This window comes from Henckelia pumila, unplaced genomic scaffold, assembly GCF_033568475.1.
Source record: "Henckelia pumila isolate YLH828 unplaced genomic scaffold, ASM3356847v2 CTG_525:::fragment_3, whole genome shotgun sequence".
In the NCBI taxonomy this organism is placed as follows: domain Eukaryota; kingdom Viridiplantae; phylum Streptophyta; class Magnoliopsida; order Lamiales; family Gesneriaceae; genus Henckelia; species Henckelia pumila.
The window spans coordinates 1546285-1566037 of NW_027331857.1; the positions used below are offsets into that span (position 1 = coordinate 1546285).

At 40.2% G+C, this 19753-nt stretch overlaps 1 protein-coding gene across 1 annotated transcript; it reads right to left on the minus strand.

Annotated features, from left to right (window-relative positions):
• Positions 1–8291: 8291 nt before the first annotated feature.
• LOC140873324 (protein TPLATE) lies at positions 8292–19441 on the minus strand. The gene is made up of 7 exons (XM_073276417.1): positions 18216–19441; positions 17177–17773; positions 16403–16764; positions 15748–16051; positions 15240–15362; positions 10487–10942; positions 8292–9032 (listed from the first exon to the last, which is right to left on the minus strand). Exons 1-7 carry the CDS (start codon positions 19344–19346, stop codon positions 8499–8501), a joined length of 3507 nt encoding a protein of 1168 aa, XP_073132518.1. The 5' UTR covers positions 19347–19441; the 3' UTR covers positions 8292–8498.
• Between the last annotated feature and the right edge of the window lie 312 nt (positions 19442–19753).

The window sequence follows — 19753 nt, forward strand, 5'->3', positions numbered from 1 at the left end:
AGCTTCGTCTAGGTTTTTATTCTGTTATATTTGGGTTGATACAGCGTTCGATTTGGTTGTATAAACTATTTGGGTATTGCAGATTCCTTTACTTGGGATTGTATTATAGTTTTTGTTTCCGCAGCTTATTTTTGGTTTACTATTTGATTAAGTTAATTGCATGCCTAAGTTCTGTTTAGTAGGTGATCTCGGTAAGGGTCTCTATATTTATGGTATCAGAGCATGCATAGTATTATTGGGATTTAGATTCTGCATAAGGTAACCGTGAGGTTAATTTTGTAGATGGCGGACCGTGATGATCAAAGTAGCCATGGCAGTATAGGTGGACGTTGAGGCGATGACAATCGGGAGCGTCGTAGAGAAAGCCATCATCGTCGCCATGATGATCAGCAATTCAGTGTGCGCCGATTCTTATCTATGGGTCCTAAGCCCTTGGTTGGAGGCGAGTCTCTGGAGGATGCGGAGAACTGGCTAGATCGTATGGAGACGACTTTTCAGACGTTTCACTGTACTGAGGAGCAGAAGATGGAGACACTTGGTTATCTTCTACTTGGGCGAGCCCGGAAGTGGTGGAGATTCACTTCTGCACCCTTTGTTGCGGCGAGAGGAGTTGCCACTTGGTCAGAGTTCCGCACAGCTTTTCAGAAGCTGTATTTTCCTCCTGCACTCCGTGAGATGAAGGCGGGTGAGTTACTGAGTCTGCGTCAGGGATCCATGTCTATTGAGGAGTATCAGTAGAAGTTCTTCGATCTGTTATCCTATTGCCCCGAGATTGCTGACAGCTCTGAGATGAAGTACAATCTGTTCCTTCAGGGCCTTAACCCGGAGATTCATGATCGTGTTGCGGTTGGTGATGATATGGCTTACGAGGGTTTGGTGAGCCGTTGCCACCAAGCGGAGGATAGCATTCGGCGGAACAGGTCTTTCTCTCAGTCTAGGCCTGCGAGTTCTTTGGGTCCCCGTGCTCAGTCTTTCAAGAAGTCCGGATCTACTTCTTCTTCTTCCTCTGGTTCCGCTGGTGTTGTTCGTTTTTGGAAGAAGGAGAAGTGCGACCATTGCGGGAAGAACCATCCGACCGACAGATGCCGTAAAGCTTCTGGAGCTTGTTTTCGTTGTGGAGAGGTGGGTCATCTCCGGAGAGTTTGTCTACTATCTGGGGGAGGCGGTTCTGGTTCGGGATCGGGTTCTCAGGCTACCGTTCAGCAGAGGTCGCAGGGACAGTCTGCTGGGAGTTCTCACTTGAAGTCGCGGGCTTCTGGCCAAGTGTTTGCCTTGAGGCACGAACAGGCAGTGGAGGAGAATGAGAAGGTCATCGCAGGTACATTTCTGTTATATGGTATACCTGCTCTTGTACTTATTGACACTGGTGCATCTCATTCCTTTATTTCTGCACGTTTTGTTAAGAGACATAAGTTACTATGCATTTCACTAGACGTAATAGTTTCTGTTTCTACTCCGATGGGCCAATCTGCTTTGGCTACGCGTCTAGTGATGGGTTGCCCTTTAGAGTTCGAAGGGAACATTCTGATAGCGACTCTCATGGTTCTTGCGATGGATGACTTCGATTGTATTCTGGGGATTGACATGTTGACTACCTATCGGGATTCAGTGGACTGCTATCAGAGATTAGTACGCTTTCATCCGGATGGGAGTGATAGCTGGATTTCTATGGAGAGAGAGCGCAACCCCCGATGCCCTTGGTATCAGCTTTGAGAGTCTGTCGAGCTCTAGAGTCTGGCGGGGAAGGTTACCTCATCTATGCAGTTGATCTGTCCGCTGAGAGCGTTGGGATAGAAAGTATTAAGATTGTGAATGAATTCCCATATGTATTTCCTGATGAGATTTCGGGTTTTCCTCTTGCTAGGAAAGTCGAGTTTGGCATAAAGTTGATGCCGGGTACTTCGCCTATTTCTCGAGCACCGTATCGTCTGGCTCCGACAGAGATACGAGAGTTGAAGAATCAGTTACAAGACCTTTTGGACAAGGGGTACATTTGTCCTAGTGTATCTCCTTGGGGAGTTCCTGTTCTCTTTGTGAAGAAGAAGGATGGATCTATGCGGCTATGCATTGACTATCGGCAGCTGAACCGAGTTACTGTGAAGAACAAGTATCTTTTGCCTCGTATTGATGACTTGTTTGATCAGTTGCAGCGTACTTCGCTTTACTTCAAGATTGACTTGAGATCTGGGTATCATCAAATGAGAGTACGAGATCAGGAAATAGCCAAGACTGCATTCCGTACTCGCTATGGGCATTACGAGTTTCGAGTGATGCCATTCGGTTTGACTAAAGCGCCGGCTATATTTATGGATCTGATGAACTGTGTCTTCAGGGAGTTTCTGGATAAGTTTGTCGTGGTTTTCATTGACGACATCCTAGTGTATTCGCGTAATGCGGATGAGCATGCTTCTCACTTGCGGTTGGTACTGCAGACTCTTCGGGATGAGCAGTTGTACGCCAAACTGAGTAAGTGTGAGTTCTGGATGGATCGAGTGGTCTTTCTTGGCCATATTATATCCAGGGAGGGGATTTTTGTTGATCCGAGCAAGATCAAGGTTGTGCTTAATTGGTCGAGCCCGACGACGGTTGCTGAGATCCGTAATTTTCTGGGTCTAGCAGGATATTATCGTCGCTTCATTCTGAACTTCTCGCAGCTAGCTCGAACTTTGACGCAGCTTACCCGCAAGGGTGTTGATTTCGAGTGGTCTTCCGAGTGCGAGGAGAATTTTTGTGAGCTTCGACGGAGGTTGACTTCTGCGCCATTGTTGGCATTACCGTCAGGATCTGGAGGGTATGTGATGTACACAGATGCTTTTCTTCAGGGGTTAGGTTGTGTTCTGACTCAGAATGGGCATGTGATTGCATACGCTTCTAGATAGTTGAAGTTGCACGAAGACAATTATCCAGTTCATGATTTGTAGTTGGCAGCTATTGTGTTCGCTTTGAAAATCTGGCGTCATTATCTGTATGGCGAGAAATTTGAGATTTTCACCGACCACAAGAGTCTCAAGTATTTGTTTACTCAGGCGGAGTTGAACACGAGGCAGAGACGTTGGATGGACTTGCTTAAGGACTATGATTGCGAGATTAAGTACCATCCGGGAGCTGCTAATCTCACCGCTGATGCATTGAGTCGCAAGGTGCGACTATCCGCACTTCAGACTTGTTCGATGTCTAATGCGATTGAGAATTGTTATGCAGAGTATCCAAATGTTTGCGATACTATCTGAGCCAGCTTTGTATTCGCGGATTCGGGATGCTCAGATGTCTGATTCGAAGACCCAGCGTTTGGCTCGTCTAGCCAACGAGGGTAGCACGTCTGGATTTCACTATCAGTCATATGGTTTTCTGTGTTTGTCTGGTAGGCTTATGATTCCGGAGGATGAAGAGTTGCGAGGGGAGATCTTGTCTCAGGCACATCGCACTAAGTTGAGTATTCATCCGGGAAGCAACAAGATGTACCAGGATCTACGTACTCGGTTTTGGTGGAAGGGGATGAAACGCAGCGTGTATCAGTATGTTTCGAGATGCTTGGTTTGTCAGCAGGTCAAGGCAGAACACCGACGACCTAGAGGTTTGCTTCACAGTCTGCCTATTCTTGAGTTGAAATGAGAGCTTATCACGATGGATTTTGTGACCCATTTGCCGGTAACCTCGAGGAATTGTGATGCTATTTGGGTTATGGTAGACCGACTCACCAAGTCAGCGCATTTCATTGCCTATAGCCGAGAGTACTCTGTGGATCGTATGGCGCGATTGTACATTCAGGATATCGTTCGACTTCATGGAGTGCCTGTGAGCATTGTCAGCGATCGAGACCTCAGTTTTACTTCTAGATTCTGGGGGAGTGTACAGCGTGCGATGAACACTACTCTCAGTTTGAGTACTGCCTATCATCCGGAGACAGATGGTCAGTCAGAGCGCACTATCCGTACTTTGGAGGATATGATTCGAGCGTGCACTATGGATTTTGGTTTAGCCTGGCAGGATCATTTGCCATTGATTGAGTTCGCGTACAACAACATCTATCATACTAGCATTGGGATGACACCTTTTGAGGCGTTGTACGGGCGACGTTGTCGTACTCCACTCTTCTGGGAAGAAGTGGGGGAGAGACAGGCTGAGGGACCGGAGTTAGTCCAGCATACAGCAGATTTTGTTGATCAGATCAAGAAATGGATTAAGAGTGCACAGGATCGTCAAGCCAGCTATGCGAACACTAAGCGTAGGCCTTTGCAGTTTGATGTTGGGGAGAAAGTGTTTCTGAGAATGTCACCTTTCCGCAGGATTCTCAGATTTAGCCTTAAGGGCAAGTTGTCTCCCAGATTTATCGGTCCGTTTGAGATCTTGGAGAGGATTGGCGATTTGGACATGTTCCACGTATTTCTGTTGCGACGGTATGTGGCGGATCAGTCTCATATCCTGCAGCCCTCTGAAGTTCAGGTGGATACAGATTTGAGTAGAGAGACCTATTCGTATCCTGGATCAAAAGGATAAGGTATTGCGGAATAAAGTCATTCCTCTGGTTTTAGTTTAGTGGCAGCGCCGAGGCACTGAAGAAGCCACTTGGGAGCTGGAAAGCAGGATGCGTTCAGAACATCCTGAGTTATTCGAATTGTTATTTCAGTAATGTACTAAAATTGTACCTTGTAATCATATGATTTTATTAAAAGAATGTTTCTGCATGTTGTTTTACATTCAGTACTTAAGATCTGATTTCGAGGACGAAAAATCTTTAGTGGGGGAGAATGTAGTAGTCTGTACCCGAAATTGGTGATTAAGTGTTATTCACTCCAATAAATCATGTTAGTTGAGTTAAACGTGATTAAAGAAACTTCTAATGGATAAACGGAGCCCGGAAATAGACCCAGAATGATCAGATATGGTATGGAGGGTCAGGCAGAACGGATGCAACGTTCTAGGAACGGACGCAACGTTCGTGTCAGCTAGAATGCGTCACTGCTTACGCACTTGATGTTGACGTTCGGACGCAACGATGGCGAACGGACTCAACGATGGCGAACGGAAGCAACGATGGAGGAACGGACGTTCCGTTCGTTGTCTATAAATAAAGGTGCCGAGACACACCAATCATCTATCTTCTCTCGATTCCTTGGTCTTCTAGCTTAGATATAGGGCATTCTAGGCGTTCCGTTGGGAATCCGGAAGTGGCATAGCGATCCAGGCGTCGTATCGGAGCTGTGGCCTAGTTTTGAGGCAAACGACAGCAAAGGGCTAACGACGGACACAGGTATAGCTTTTGCTTTCTAAAAATATTTAGGAGTATGCAATAGCCTAGTTAAGGCTTTTAGAGCACTTTAATGATATTAGTATCATTTGGTATTGTAGTGCGGATTATAGGCGTAGACCTAGAGCTGGTAGAGCGCGCCTAGCATTTGAGATACGAAAGTACTGTTCGAGATATCCTAACTGAGTATGCATGTATTATGTGACTGCATGATTTATATGACATGATTTTATGCTGCATACATATGCATCTTGAGATATCTCTTTTGAGATGTCTGTTAGTAGGGTTCTACCCTTTTCTGTTAGTGGATGAACTTCCATCGATTTGGGTCCGGCGTATCCACTAGTATTTCGGTATGTGAGTCACCTCCTAAAGCGACGACACAGCGTGCTACATACCAGGGCCCGGTCTGTCTTCGTTATCTGATTCTTGAACTCTGGTCAGTAGGCGGTACACTTGCATTCATGTATACCCATACTCTCGTGCTAAGCGTTTTTATGCTCATGTCTCGTACTCTGTGTTTCTGAACACCCTATTCCATGGGGCAGATTTGCGATTGGATGAGGCGGGTGGATCCAAGAGAGGCTAGGCAGTGGATGGCCAACTGGAGCTTCGTCTAGGTTTTTATTCTGTTATATTTGGGTTGATACAGCGTTCGATTTGGTTGTATAAACTATTTGGGTATTGCAGATTCCTTTTCTTACGATTGTATTATAGTTTTTGTTTTCGCAGCGTATTTTTGGTTTACTGTTTGATTAAGTTAATTGCATGCCTAAGTTCTGTTTAGTAAATGATCTCGGTAAGGGTCACTACAGGGTAGCTACATCGTCATGTAACTAAACCATCCTGCCAAGTATGTGAGGTATGTGGTACTGTGAGAATTCAAACACCCACGACTCGGCCTCCATACAGCTAATAACCATACAACAGGTAGTCACAATAACGAACTACATATGATGTCAAGAATCCAAGAGCATGTCACACAAAAATTGCATCAAGGAATAGACAACCATAATTTCGGTCTCAGGAATAACTAGGGTTGAAAGCCACCAGCTGATCCCGAAATACTAACGTCTAACGTCGTGTGCCAAGAATACGATACAACGTGATAACGTGTAACAAGAAACGTTAGGTCTCAACATGTGATGCTATAAATATCAAGCCCTGTTCTAAATGCAAATTAACATATAAACAACGAGACATTTAAATTCACATAACTCACATAGTTCACATAAACAACATAATTATACATGAAGCATGATTCATATTTGATCGTCGTATGTTACCAACCATAACATACCTACTAGCAACAATGCACACACAATGTGTGTGCCTCAAATATTTTATTTTTTAAATTAGTTTTTTTAAATGAATTTTTATGCAATTTTATATCGAAATTAGATCCGAATATAATTAAATTTTTAATATTTTCATTATTGAGATAAAATTTTCTTTAATTTGAAAATTCACTAATTTAGTGATTGGCCGATCAAAATTATATGTTATATTTGTAAATTGAGGTTGTGAGAAAAAAACATGTGAATTAACTTGATTGAATGAGTTTTTTTAATAAATAAAATGAGGATAATTGGTAGTGGGAAGTTGAAGGGTATTATTGAAATAAAAAAAAGGCTTCACCAAATGGAGGTTTTTATTATGCCCTCTCCCTTTATATATAGTAATATAAATTGAGATTGTGAGAAAAAAACATGTGAATTAACTTGATTGAATGAGTTTTTTTAATAAATAAATTGTGGATAATTGGTAGTGGGAAGTTAAAGGGTATTATTGGAATAAAAGAAAGGCTTCACCAAATGGAGGTTTTTATTATGCCCTCTCTCTTTATATATAGTAATAGATACCAACTCATCGAAGATCCAAAGCTCAACTTTAATTTCCAAGGTTTCGGCCTACAACACATTTAATATTCCAAAATTCAGAATATCCCAATGCTAACAATTTCTTAGCTCGAAATCCTTATATTAATACCAACGATATTCAAACAACAATAACATCTTCCAATTATCGCACTAAACAATTCGACGTAATTTATGGGTCGACGAAAGTATACCTCAAACTCTTTCAAATGTCAAACCTACAACATTAAATCCATAATATACCTCAAACTCTTTCAACTGTCAAACCTACAACATTAAATCCATAATATATCAACAATGATCCGATATTATCAACGAAATCGAATTAAATCAAAGCAAGTAAAAAATCCCAATTCCAGGCAGCCTATCATACCTCAATTGAACCAGCTGGAAACTCACACTAAAGGCTGGAAAACGAGTTTAAAATGTCACAACTTGAGGCTAAACCAACTGGACCGGAGCAGCATTCAAACTCGCCGAAAAGTGGCTGGAAAAGAGTCATACGAACAGGGGCTGGTTCAACTATTCCTAACATAAAAATATAGCTTATAGATGGTTGAAAAATCTCCAAGATCGAAACTTGATTTCTTGAAGAATGCAGCAGGACAGCATACAGAAACAGGTTACGAACGGGGCTCGATGTGGGCACAAACGAGCATCAAAAACAGGGATTCACGACTCAAACCGAAGCTACGGATGTAAGGAAGAAAACCCCTTAAACGGATCGAAGTTTGGACGCCAAACCAAGGAGATATGACCAAATATGAAAGCTGCACAGTGGAAGGTGAGAAGGAACGTGTTTGAGGATTGGGTTACCTTTCCTCTCTTTCCTTCTATGCGTACATGTATATGTTTATATAAATACCCGCTATTAATATGTGGGTTTCAATCTTGACCGATCTATTAATTTCAACTCTCGTGTGCTATAAAATCAAATATGTATTTTTAACACAATTATATTATCTGGCTTAAATATCCTAATTTAGCACATTAAAATAATGATTAATAAATCATGTCAAACAACTGGATAGATTACAATGCCAAAACCCATCCATATCAACAAGTTGAAGTTACTGTTCTAGATTACTACTTCAAAAAATACTAGGTAGATTTATTTAATAATTGTCACTTGTTCATGCCTCAATGTCAAGAAATGAACGAGGATAAAACCGCTATAAAACGTGTTTCACTGTACTTTTTTTTCAAGCTCAATTTGTTATGTTCGAGAAAGAGAACTCAATAGAGACCTACAAGCAACTCAACTGCTACAAGATACCATTGATACACGGAGGAAAGTGAAATGAAATTATTATAAAACAGAAGCACAACACAAGCTGATGGGAATGCATAATTTACTGAACTGACAAAAAAAACTACTTGGCTTTAGTACCTTTGTCTTTACACAGCATATGCCACTCCTGTAGCACAGCAGCTTGAAGAGCCCGATGTTCAACTTCCTCAGCAGTTAATTCAAACAATGTTGCAGGCCCCTTGGATTCACCATCTTCCCACTCATTTCCTTTTTTCTCTGTATTTTTCCTCTTATCGTCCTCTTGCTCCTCTTCCTTCTCTTCTTCACCACCATCAGATTTGGGAGACTTTGGACGGGGTCGTGCTGCTTTTAGCAGAGCTATCCGTTCCATTGAGATCCTTAGCCTCTCAGCAGCAGCTGATTTGACTTCATCTTCGGGCATGTATTCAACACTACCATCAGTGAGGTCATCCATCCATCCCTGTAGATCGGAACCAATTTCCTTTGTAATAGATGCATCTGAAGCTCGAACAACAAATTTGCAGATCATGGTGGTGGTCTCATCTCCAAGGTCAACGTTTCTACTCACTTCACTGGCACCGAAAATCATCAAGCCCACAAAACCTCCATACCATGTTTTAGCGGCGTAGCAAAGCTGTTTAAGACCCAAAGTTGTACAAGAGAAGTTGGTAGCTTGAAACACAAACCAAAAAAGGCTTGGGGAGAGATTGTGGACATAGTACAAAAACTTTTATCAATTTTTACAAAACAATTCCTCTGTAATAGTGTGAGTGTGTGTAACAATGTTGTAAATGGCAGGAGGCGATGACGGGACAGTCAGTGACCGCCTGCCGCCTAGGCGGTGGAATGTTTTAGCCATATTTTATAGGTAATTATATATAATAATACAATTTAACTAAAAATAGTCATAATATTTTATGTAATATGTAATTAAATAATGTTTATGCACAAAGAAGTTTCATGCAATATAATACAATCTAAACAAAGTGCAAATAAATATATAAATACAAACTAACAAGATAATTAAGGTAGTGGCTGATAGCGGCGGGCGGCTTGAGGCAGTTGGTGGCTAATGGTGGAAGGCACTTGAAGCAAAAAGTAAATACTAAAGAGAGAGAGGTGTTTTTATTATATGTAGGATTTTTTTAAATTGAACGATTTTGGTTAATTTTTAAAATTATTTGAATTTGACAACTCACACGGATTTTAAAATCATTGACAGTCTTGGCCACCTCATCCGCCTTGCCCGCCGGATAGCCTTAGACCGACTATAGAGACCACCTTAGACAAAGGCCCTGTTTGGATTTGGTAGACATTTTTAAAAAAAAGCACTTTTTTAAGCTATAATTTTTGGCTTTTGAAAAAGCTCTAATTTTGATGTAAAAAATTGCTTATTTGTCAACCAAACACTTTATTAAATGAAAAGCACTTAAAAAAATGCTTTTTTGCCATGGGTTTTGAAACCAAACGGGGCCAAAGGCGAGGTGGTCGAAGGCCGCCTCGACTGCCATTTAGAATACTGGTGTGTAAGTATGTATATGTGTGTGTGTGTGTGTGTGTGTGTGTGTATACACTAAGAAAGTGCACGTGCAACGAGTAATTAACTATTAAAAATAAGAGTAAGAAATCTAGATAATATATTTAAACTAATGGTTGATTAACTATTAAAAATATGAGTAAGAAATCTAGATAATATATTTAAACTAATGGTTGATTAACAAAGAAGAAGATGAGCGGTTGCATTAACACGTAAAAAAAACGAGTGGTACAAGAGGAAATTCACAATTAAAGCTGCATATTTATACAAATAAATAAATAAATAATAGATATAAGAACTTTTTCTTACGTACCTAATAAACCAATGATATATGTTTGCACATGTCCAAATTTACGAACTTAATTTTGCATCCTTAAGCAAAAATTGCATAAGAACTAATAAAATCAAAAATCAAATTTGATGAGATGAGATGAGATCTAGAGAGTGGTGGAGAAAGTACTTGAAAAATTAGACATATAAGGCAGATCGAAGAAAATCCATCCAAATGAGTGGTATCAGCACAATAGTTGTACATCAAGAGTTAAACAAACCTGAAAACCAGCAACTGTCCGGATGATGTGAGAACAAACTTTATGGAAAGGCTTGGAAGACAGAGATTTCAGGCCATTGAGAAATGGAGATTCCCCATACTGCTGCGCCGCAGTTGCCTTAAACCCACTTCCTTCATATGTATACATACCAGTACATTCCAGTATAGCAGGCAAACTAGGCCACATTCGGAAGTACTCAACAGGTGAAATTTTGTGCGGTAAAAGAAGTTCAGTAATCGGAATTTTGTAAGGCTGACATCTCAAAATCACTGGCTCTCCTATTTCAGGTCTGAGACTTTTCTTTTGTCTCATAATTTGTGAATCTTCTTCAGCATAGTCCCCTTCATAATCTGCTGGAGCACCACTACCGTAGAATGGATAATACAGGACTTGGACCCAGAGGGCACAACGCTCAAAATGGGACACACCAACAGTTACGCTGCAAATTACTGGTTCCTAAAGAAATACCGTAGGTAAAAAGAGAATAAGATACCACACAACTAAAAAAATATGAGAACAATTTAGAATTGGAACAATTTTTAGTACAATTTAGCACCAATGACAGGAAAAAAAATTAATGACAAGTGACAACTGAGGGAAAACTTAAGATCTATTAGGCAGAACCAACAGAGTGCATTATAAAGTCTGAAACCACTGTACAAGCTCATGTGTTGGCACTCAATACTCTAAATATGTTGAAACATGCCACGATAATACCAGCAAATAAAGCACCTCAAATTTTAAACATATGATCTACCAATGGAAGTTATGAAGATCCCAAAACTATAAGCAGAGCTACACCTGGGAAAATATCAGGATTGCAAGGTGCCGCAAATGTGAGAAATTACATCCTGTTTCTTATAAACATGCCGCTCCACAGATTTTTGTGCAGAAGAGTTGATATTTTTCGGAAGAATCTTTTATGTTCTAATAACAGCATTTTCTCTTTTTCTTTTTTTTTTAATAAGATATGCGAGAAAAAATAAACGGCATTTTCTCTTTATCTAGCGACAGAAACTACTCATGAAAGTTGCTTTGTTGCCTATGGACCATTTGAAGAGACTGCCACCATCACGGCTTACCGCCATTTACAACACTAGTCGAATCAAAAAGTAAATTTTCGCAAACAGCCTTACTAATGCTTCTGATATATATAATATGTATTATACATGTATGTATATAGACACACACATACAAGTGCTTATCTTGTTCTCCAGCCATATTAACCCATTAGACCAAAACTAGAACTGAAGCCTTTCATTCTTCAAACATTTTTTCAAAGCCAGGTCTCGAAACCTCCATCCGTCCAAGAACCAACTGCAAAACCGTGTTTATCATTTCAAGAACTTCTTAAGGATGTATGTCTTCCTCGGTTATTGCATTGTTCAAGTTGAAATTTGGCAGATATAAGTCCCAAAGCTCTTGAAATAAGTATTACAACCTTTAAAATGATATTTGTTATAGTGTTGATGATGGTTTTTTAGTTATTTTGGTAAAACAACTTAGAAATCCCTTGTTTTGATTCATTTATTGTTTCTTAAGATGCCAGAATTTCAGTGTTTCATAAAGCATATTTTGATTTTGATTTACCTAGAGGATAGTGATTGTGTAGAGTTATTAATCGAATTCCAATAATTTCTTTCACTCAGCCATTGTATGAGAGATTAAGGTGTCTTATACCTAGGCAACATACAACAGATATTTTGTATTAGATTTATATGTTTCTGTGCTCTGCATGCTTATGTGAATCACCAGGGCATGGGCATCACGTTTGTCTATGGTGCATTGAATAAAGTGTAGTTTTTTAGCAAACAGCTTTTTGTGGTTATATTAAATATTAATACATGACTACATTACACATGTTGGCTCATGCACTATGTTGTGTCATTTATTGGCTTTTGATACCCTGCAGCTTATGTCCGATATACATCCCAAAACATCATTGCATTCCATTTTCATGCTACCTCATTTAAAATTTCACGTTGTTTTTATATTAGTTATTTCATACCAAGTGTGTAACCTATTCTTCAAGACTGTTATTTTGTGTGACTAGATATTAACAGATAGGACCCTTCTGGGGATGCTATATGTGAACAAGTGATGTATCGCAAGTCGTACTGTCAAGTTAGGTTCATTTTTCAAATCCTTGATGTCTCTTTAGTTCAATATATTGCTAGAAAAATACCTTATGCATGGTTGTATGTTTAAATGTAACTACCATATAACTTGATGCCTTGTATGGTAAAAGTTTTACTATTTTCATTACTATATGTATAGTATTGTCTTTCTAGGACCAAGTAAAATGAAATTTTAAAATGTTTTATTTTGTAATTAAATAAAATGCATTATCTTGCACAATAACATAAGATAGGACCAGTAAGCCTCTGTTAGGCTACTGGTTACTTGACCACAAGAATTAGATCAAAAACACCTAGAATTAATATTGGAAGAACAAACTTGAACAAGAAATACTTTCCCAAAGATAAACCTCTGTACATAAACCCTAGCCAAAGCTAGTATTTCCCTAGCCAAAATGCTAGTTACAATCTTCAAAGGAAAACAACCGAATGCCTAACAAACTACACTCCCCACATTTTATTGCTCTCTCTCAAGCGTCTAGATACTTCTATGGGCTTGAGTCTCGTGGGCCTAAGTCCAATATATATTAAAGCCCAAACACATATAGTCCCTAACAATCAGTCTTGTCCTCAAGGCTGAGACTTGAAACTGGAATCTTCTGATTTCTGCATCCTTCCAACCAACATCGAACACAACTATCTCAAAGTCAAGGGTGCAAAACATATTACCAAAATACGGAGAATCATTAGGATAATCTTCCGCCCACATATTAATTATAGTAAAACTTTTTATGACATTGATAAACTCCTGCAATTTCCTGTCCAACTCGAGAATTCGATTCTCTCCCAAAGGCGTTTCCAAGAATTCTGCAGTATTTTTATCGTTGAATTCCTTCTCATCCGTTTTCCCGTTTTGTTCGACCAGCTTAATCTCTAATTCACTTCGCAGCACTTCTGCATTCCCACTCCAACACTGGTCGCGGCCATTTGAGGTCTGCCCGATCAGTTCGTGGCGATAACCACACAACGTCACTTCAGTTTTCACTATCTCAAGCTTAGATGCCGTCGAGTGCCCTAGTATCTGGAGTAAGTCCGATGACCCAGCGCTTTCCCTTCCTTTCTCTTTCTCTAATTGGTCTGTGAGTTGGCCCATAATCAAACATTCATTGATCTCAGTTAAATGCCCACTGATTATTGATTGGGCCCAGTAGATGGGCCAGTTTGAGCCCAACACAGCAATGGCAATCTTATGGATGCAATGGCCAAACTTTTCCTTCACACTTTTCAGATCACCTTCAATCCCCAAATCTTGGGCCTTTATAATTATAAGTGAGTTTTGGGCCCTTATCCCGCCCCATAATTCATCTCTAGGCCTGTCAATCATATGACCCAATCGCTTGTTGCCGTCATCTATCCTAATCACCATTTGCAGAAGAACCGCCTCGGCACCGCCTCTCAACAGCGTCTCCTTCATCGACGTAGAAGCACATTCGTATGGATTCGTTGCTTTTCGACCACTGTACCTTTTGATTAAGTCAACCTGGCGTCGTTCCCAATGCGTGACCACCCTGTCGTTCCCGTTCATCATTGTTCTCTCCCAATCAAGCTTCACGAATTGAGGTGGCTCGATGCCATTCGCCCTCGCCCCCTTCTTCACTTCCGTCGAGGTCATGGATTCTCCAGATAAATTTTGCTTTACATCACTCTTTTGCCATTTCTCTGTGGAGACCTTACGACCGAGATCAACCATTCCAGGATCAATCCCTTCAACTCCTGGTAATTCGATTCGACTGATGGCTCTTTTCCCCCACTCTTCTGCTTCCATCTCATTGTCCCGACTGGATTGTTTTTCTCCGGAAAATTTTTCCGGATGAAGTGCTTCAGTGAACTCCTCATTCTTTATATCTTTCTCGCTCGTATATGCACCCAGACCCCATATGTTCAGAGACAGCTCATTCTTCTTCGATGATTCACGTTGGGCAGAGGCTGCGTCATGGGACTCATGAGAGCCAGGTTGGTGGGCGAAATCCTTGAATCTTTCTGCCAGCAACTGCTCCACAATAGAAGTGATGTAGTCAAGCTTTTTGTGGACGGAACCCATCTCCTCCTGGAGCATGGCGACTGATTTTTCGAGAATCTTGATCTTTCCCTCAGAAGGAGTAGTGGCCATGGCAGGTCGGACCAATTGTTAGGCTACTGGTTACTTGGCCACAAGAATTAGATCAAAAACACCTAGAATTAATATTGGAAGAACAAACTTGAACAAGAAATACTTTCCCAGAGATAAACCTCTGTACATAAACCCAAGCCAAAGCTAGTATTTCCCTAGCCAAAATGCTAGTTACAATCTTCAAAGGAAAACAACCGAATGCCTAACAAACTACACTCCCCACATTTTATTGCTCTCTTTCAAGCGTCTAGATACTTCTATGGGCTTGAATCTCGTGGGCCTAAGTCCAATATATATTAAAGCCCAAACACATATAGTCCCTAACAGCCTCACAATGTTAAACACACTTTCAAGGAAGAACCTTGCCATTCCCGCAAATTGTGCTCGTAATAAAACCCAAAAATCATAAAAATTAAAATATGATAGTATGGGCCAGGAAATATTCAAATAGAAAAGGTAAAATGCACATATGATGCAACAATGAAGTAGGATAATCCAACTTAACCTGTGAATTAAGATCACGCAATTGCCGCACAGCCTGTGGAGCTCCATCCATGAAGTATGATCCACCAGAAAGGCCAACTCGAATGTCCACCCGATTTAATTCTATTTCGGTGAGATTCAAAACCTGTGATTACTTGCAGTATTAACTGAATAAGATCTAGTTTGAATCCCACTCAGTGCTAAATGTACAGTTCAGAGTGAACTTGAAGAACTGTTGGTTTGGAACTAAATCACTGCAAACAGATTCATAAAGTGGTGCAAATGAAAGTATATTGATACCAGAAGAAACAGCATACACTAAATCATTATCTGGTTAACATAATACAGATATTTGGAAGTCAGCTTATATGATCAGAAAGTTCCAGAAAGTTCGATACCAGTGGTCCAGGTCATTTTACATGTTATGCGAAATAAAGCAATTATTTTCACTAGATAAAATCCAAAACGTCTATTAAGAGGCAAACCTAATTAGACAATCATCAGAAGTTGCAAACAACAGGTAGTCTAACCTTCAAATGAAGAGTAATCCTTCCATCATTTGGATCTGTCAAGTGATATCCTTCAACATAGCAAGGATCACTACTACCAGTCAAAGTGTATGCACTTGGAGGTACCTTGGTCATACTTGAGTCAATCCCTTTTGCTAACAATTGTGTTAATTCATCAGGATCTGGTCTCCATAATTCTAAAATAGCCTTGTGAATCAAACCCTCTAATTTACGGTCCTGAGCAGTGGAAGCATCATAGAACTGAACAGTTAGCTTGTGGTGGCTAAATGGATAGTCTCCACGGGTTTCACTTACCCCTGTCCATCTGAGAAATTAAAAGAAAAATCAGGGCAACCAAAGCAAGTGATCAAATTAAAGTAGAAACCACGAAATGCTCAACAATTTATGATTTCTATGCTTCAACATTCCCAAGCAATTTGTTAATACATACTAAACTTGTTTAGTTCCATTTAGACTCATACAGTAGTATATCAGGAAGGAAAAAATCAATGATGGACTGCAGGTAAACCCAACTAAACTGAAAAAAGAAAAAAGAAAGATTGACTCGCATGCATGAGTACTGTTACACCACGCACTGGACAAGTACAAAATGCATTTTTTGAAAAGGCATATTATCAACTATTAGACATATCAATATAAGATAAAAAAAGCTCACTTTTCATCCGGGTGACTTGAAACATATTTAATTCGCTGGAGAATTAAACGGCATTGATGCTTGTTGACTGAATCAGCTGAGGGATTGCTCCTAAACTCTTCAAGCTCTTTAGTCAACAACTGCCCAGCCCTAGCATTACGGGATCCCAATAGTTGTGCACATAGCAGAACTGCTTGAACGTCTTGAAGCCAATTTGTTATGCTTGCAGATGAGTCTATGTTGAATAGGACCTTGTGGCAATTTGATATGATAATGTTTAATGGGTCCTCAGGGTCATCAGCTAGTAGTGGGTCCAATCCCTCCAAATCAATGTGTTCTGAAATAGCCCATAGAAGACGAGCACAGATTCGAGGGGTGTTAACCTGCAAATTAAAAACAATCATGCATACTCAACAACAATTATCAAAGGAAAATATAAACTCTGTACTCTATCGACTCAATCTGCATCAAACAGTACTAGAGAAGCATAAAGTATTCACTCCATATTATGTGACATTAAACCTTGAACTGAATTTATTTAAGCCATGAATACAGATATTCTAAAATGTGCACTCTTGAGATTTTTAAAAACTGTGGAAATGTAATTATATTTTCAAATATTTAGAAAACAGTGAACTTTGTAGATGATAAAGACATTAACAACTGTAGTGTCAAATTTAGCCAGGATAATTTTAAATTAAGGATCAGCACAAGCTCCAAATTCTACAATTGTTATTATTATTTTACCCTAAAAGTCTGGCCGTTGGAAAGAACATATCACAAATCATTACAAACCTCTCGGAGATCTCTAACAAGTTCCCGCTGCAAATTTTGTAACCGTGTTTCGTTCAGTATCTGATCCTGAGATGCCCCATCTTTGACTCTTTTGACGCCACCTCTAGTATCATAAATATGGCAAAGTCTAACGATCAATTTAAGATAGCAATCAACAGCATATGTTCGACCATCACAATCCCATTTAACACATGGCCTACACACTTCCACCACTTCCAAAGCTGGTTCAGTCCAATTTAATGCACCATAACCAGTTCCATAAGCTAAGGCTCCAATCACTCTACTCTCCATGCGTGAATGCTTTTGTTCAGGCAATGGCAAAGATAACTGGAAGCAGCTCTCTACCAGCATGGAGACCAGCTCTTCTCTAAACAAGCTCTTACTAGTTACACAGTTGAGGTCATCCTTTATTCTTGCATCCTCAAAAAGTAATGCTATATCCGTTCCTGCTAGAGGTTTTTGACCTCGGCGAACACTTTCTTTAGCGAAAAGGTCAACACAGAGAGCAGTTCTACAGATGCATGCTAAAGCATGCATCCGGTCCGATTCAGCTCTCAAGTTTCTAACCATCAGTAGCAGCTTTTTAAACAATGAAACCTAAACTCAAAAATGTTACGAAACAGCAATTGTCAGTCACGGACAGAATTCTGATTGGGATAGAATCACAGGTATAAAGATCACTCACATAAGATAGGGAACCATTTACTTCATCTAGTAAAATGAATCTAACATGCAAGAGAAGTGATTTCTAGCACAAGACAAGACTGCATAGAAAATGCAACGTACATGAAAAGCTTAATCTAATTGTCTAAAATCCATGATATTCGAGTTTGAAACAAAGTTCTGGTAGAGAGGGTGTTTGCCCAATGAAATAGTTGGACCCTGCTACTTGTCACGCATATCACATACATCAGCCATCATAAGTACCACATCCATAATTAGTTTTAAAAATTTACACAGATGAACAAACTAATCAGTAGCCAGATGAAGCTAAAAACAACAGAATAAAGAACTGATAAGCTAAGACAAACACACAAACCTGCATGCTAAGATCAAGAAGATGCAAATTTGTAACAACAGCTCTAACAATGCTCTCACGAGCAGAAGAGTACTCCTGCCTGTCCCAGAGCGTAAGAATTGCGATTATGGATGCAGAAGCCCACTCCGGCTTCCCTCCAGGAATATCAGCCAAGTACAACATATTGATGCCTACTTCAAATATCAAAGCAGGATCCAATGACGACGCCAAAAAGGGCGCCAAATGTGACACTACATCTGATACTCCCACAAACCTCTCTGCATTTCCAATGGTGGACGCTGTACTGTCAGTCTTACTCTTGGATGACCTCGAAAGCTTCCTGATCACCTCAATTGTTCCAGAAGCCACTGCCTTCACTGCATAAACCAATGGATAGACAGTAGGTCGAAAACTCTCGACAGGGAGAATCAAAGATCGAGACATCAACGCATTCCTCTTCTTCCACACAAAATCAACCATGGATGAAATCCAATTCGATCTAATTGCGACGGAGTTTTCAGTATCAACTAGCTTATCTCCAGCAAGTCTACTCATCCTCTTTGACTCGAATTCCTGAAATAGCTTGCCAACAGATTCAAACGCGACCTTGGAAACAGAGTCAGCTTTGTCTAGCATGTTCTGGCCGACTCGGTTCCACCAATTGGAGACACGATCGAGTAAGCTGACATTGTTCTCGCACAATGTCACGAGATCGTCACGTGCGAGAATGCAGCCTAAGGTTTCGGTGATGGAGAAGCGGAGATTATCACTGGGAGAATCGAAGCACGCGGAGATCTCTTTGTTACAATCAGTTATAAGCTTTCCAAGACGGTACGAAGGAATGGCGGCAAGAATTGAGACGGCGGCAGCTGTAACATCGGGATCGGGGAAATCGAGATCGTTGCGAATACCGGTACAAACAATTTCCCATAAATCTGGAGTGAGGCGCGTGGAACGGATGAGGTCGAAGGCAAGTTTCTTGGAGACAGCGGAGGCTGGGGAAGCGACGATCTCTTCGACGGCGGATTTCGCAATAACGGAGATGTCGCGACCAGCGGCTGATTGTTGGAGCGCTTGAAGTAAAGCACCGGATTGGCGGAGGGCGTCGTTGGAGCGAAGGTCAGCTTGGATTTGGGCAAACAGAATGTCCATTTGCAAAGTGAAAACAAAGAAAGGAGATGATCTGCTATGTATCGAATGTGCAGACCCCTACAATTTCAAAAACTAACCCTCATTTTTCAAAACCCCTTCACAAATTAGGTAACTAACCTCCAATTCCCAACACCAGCACATGGGACGTTTTTATTTTTATTTTTTTTAAAAAAAAAAATGGTTGAGAATGGATATAAAAAACATAAGACTAATCCAAATAGTATTTAGAGGGTGTTTGGCTAAACTTATTAAAAAGAGCTTATAAGCTTTAGAACATAAGACTAATCCAAATAATATTTAGAGGGTGTTTGGCTAAACTTATTAAAAAGAGTTTATAAGTTGTTTTACGAGCTTATAAGTTGTTAAAAATAAGTTGTTAAAGTGTTTGGATAAACTTATTTTAAATA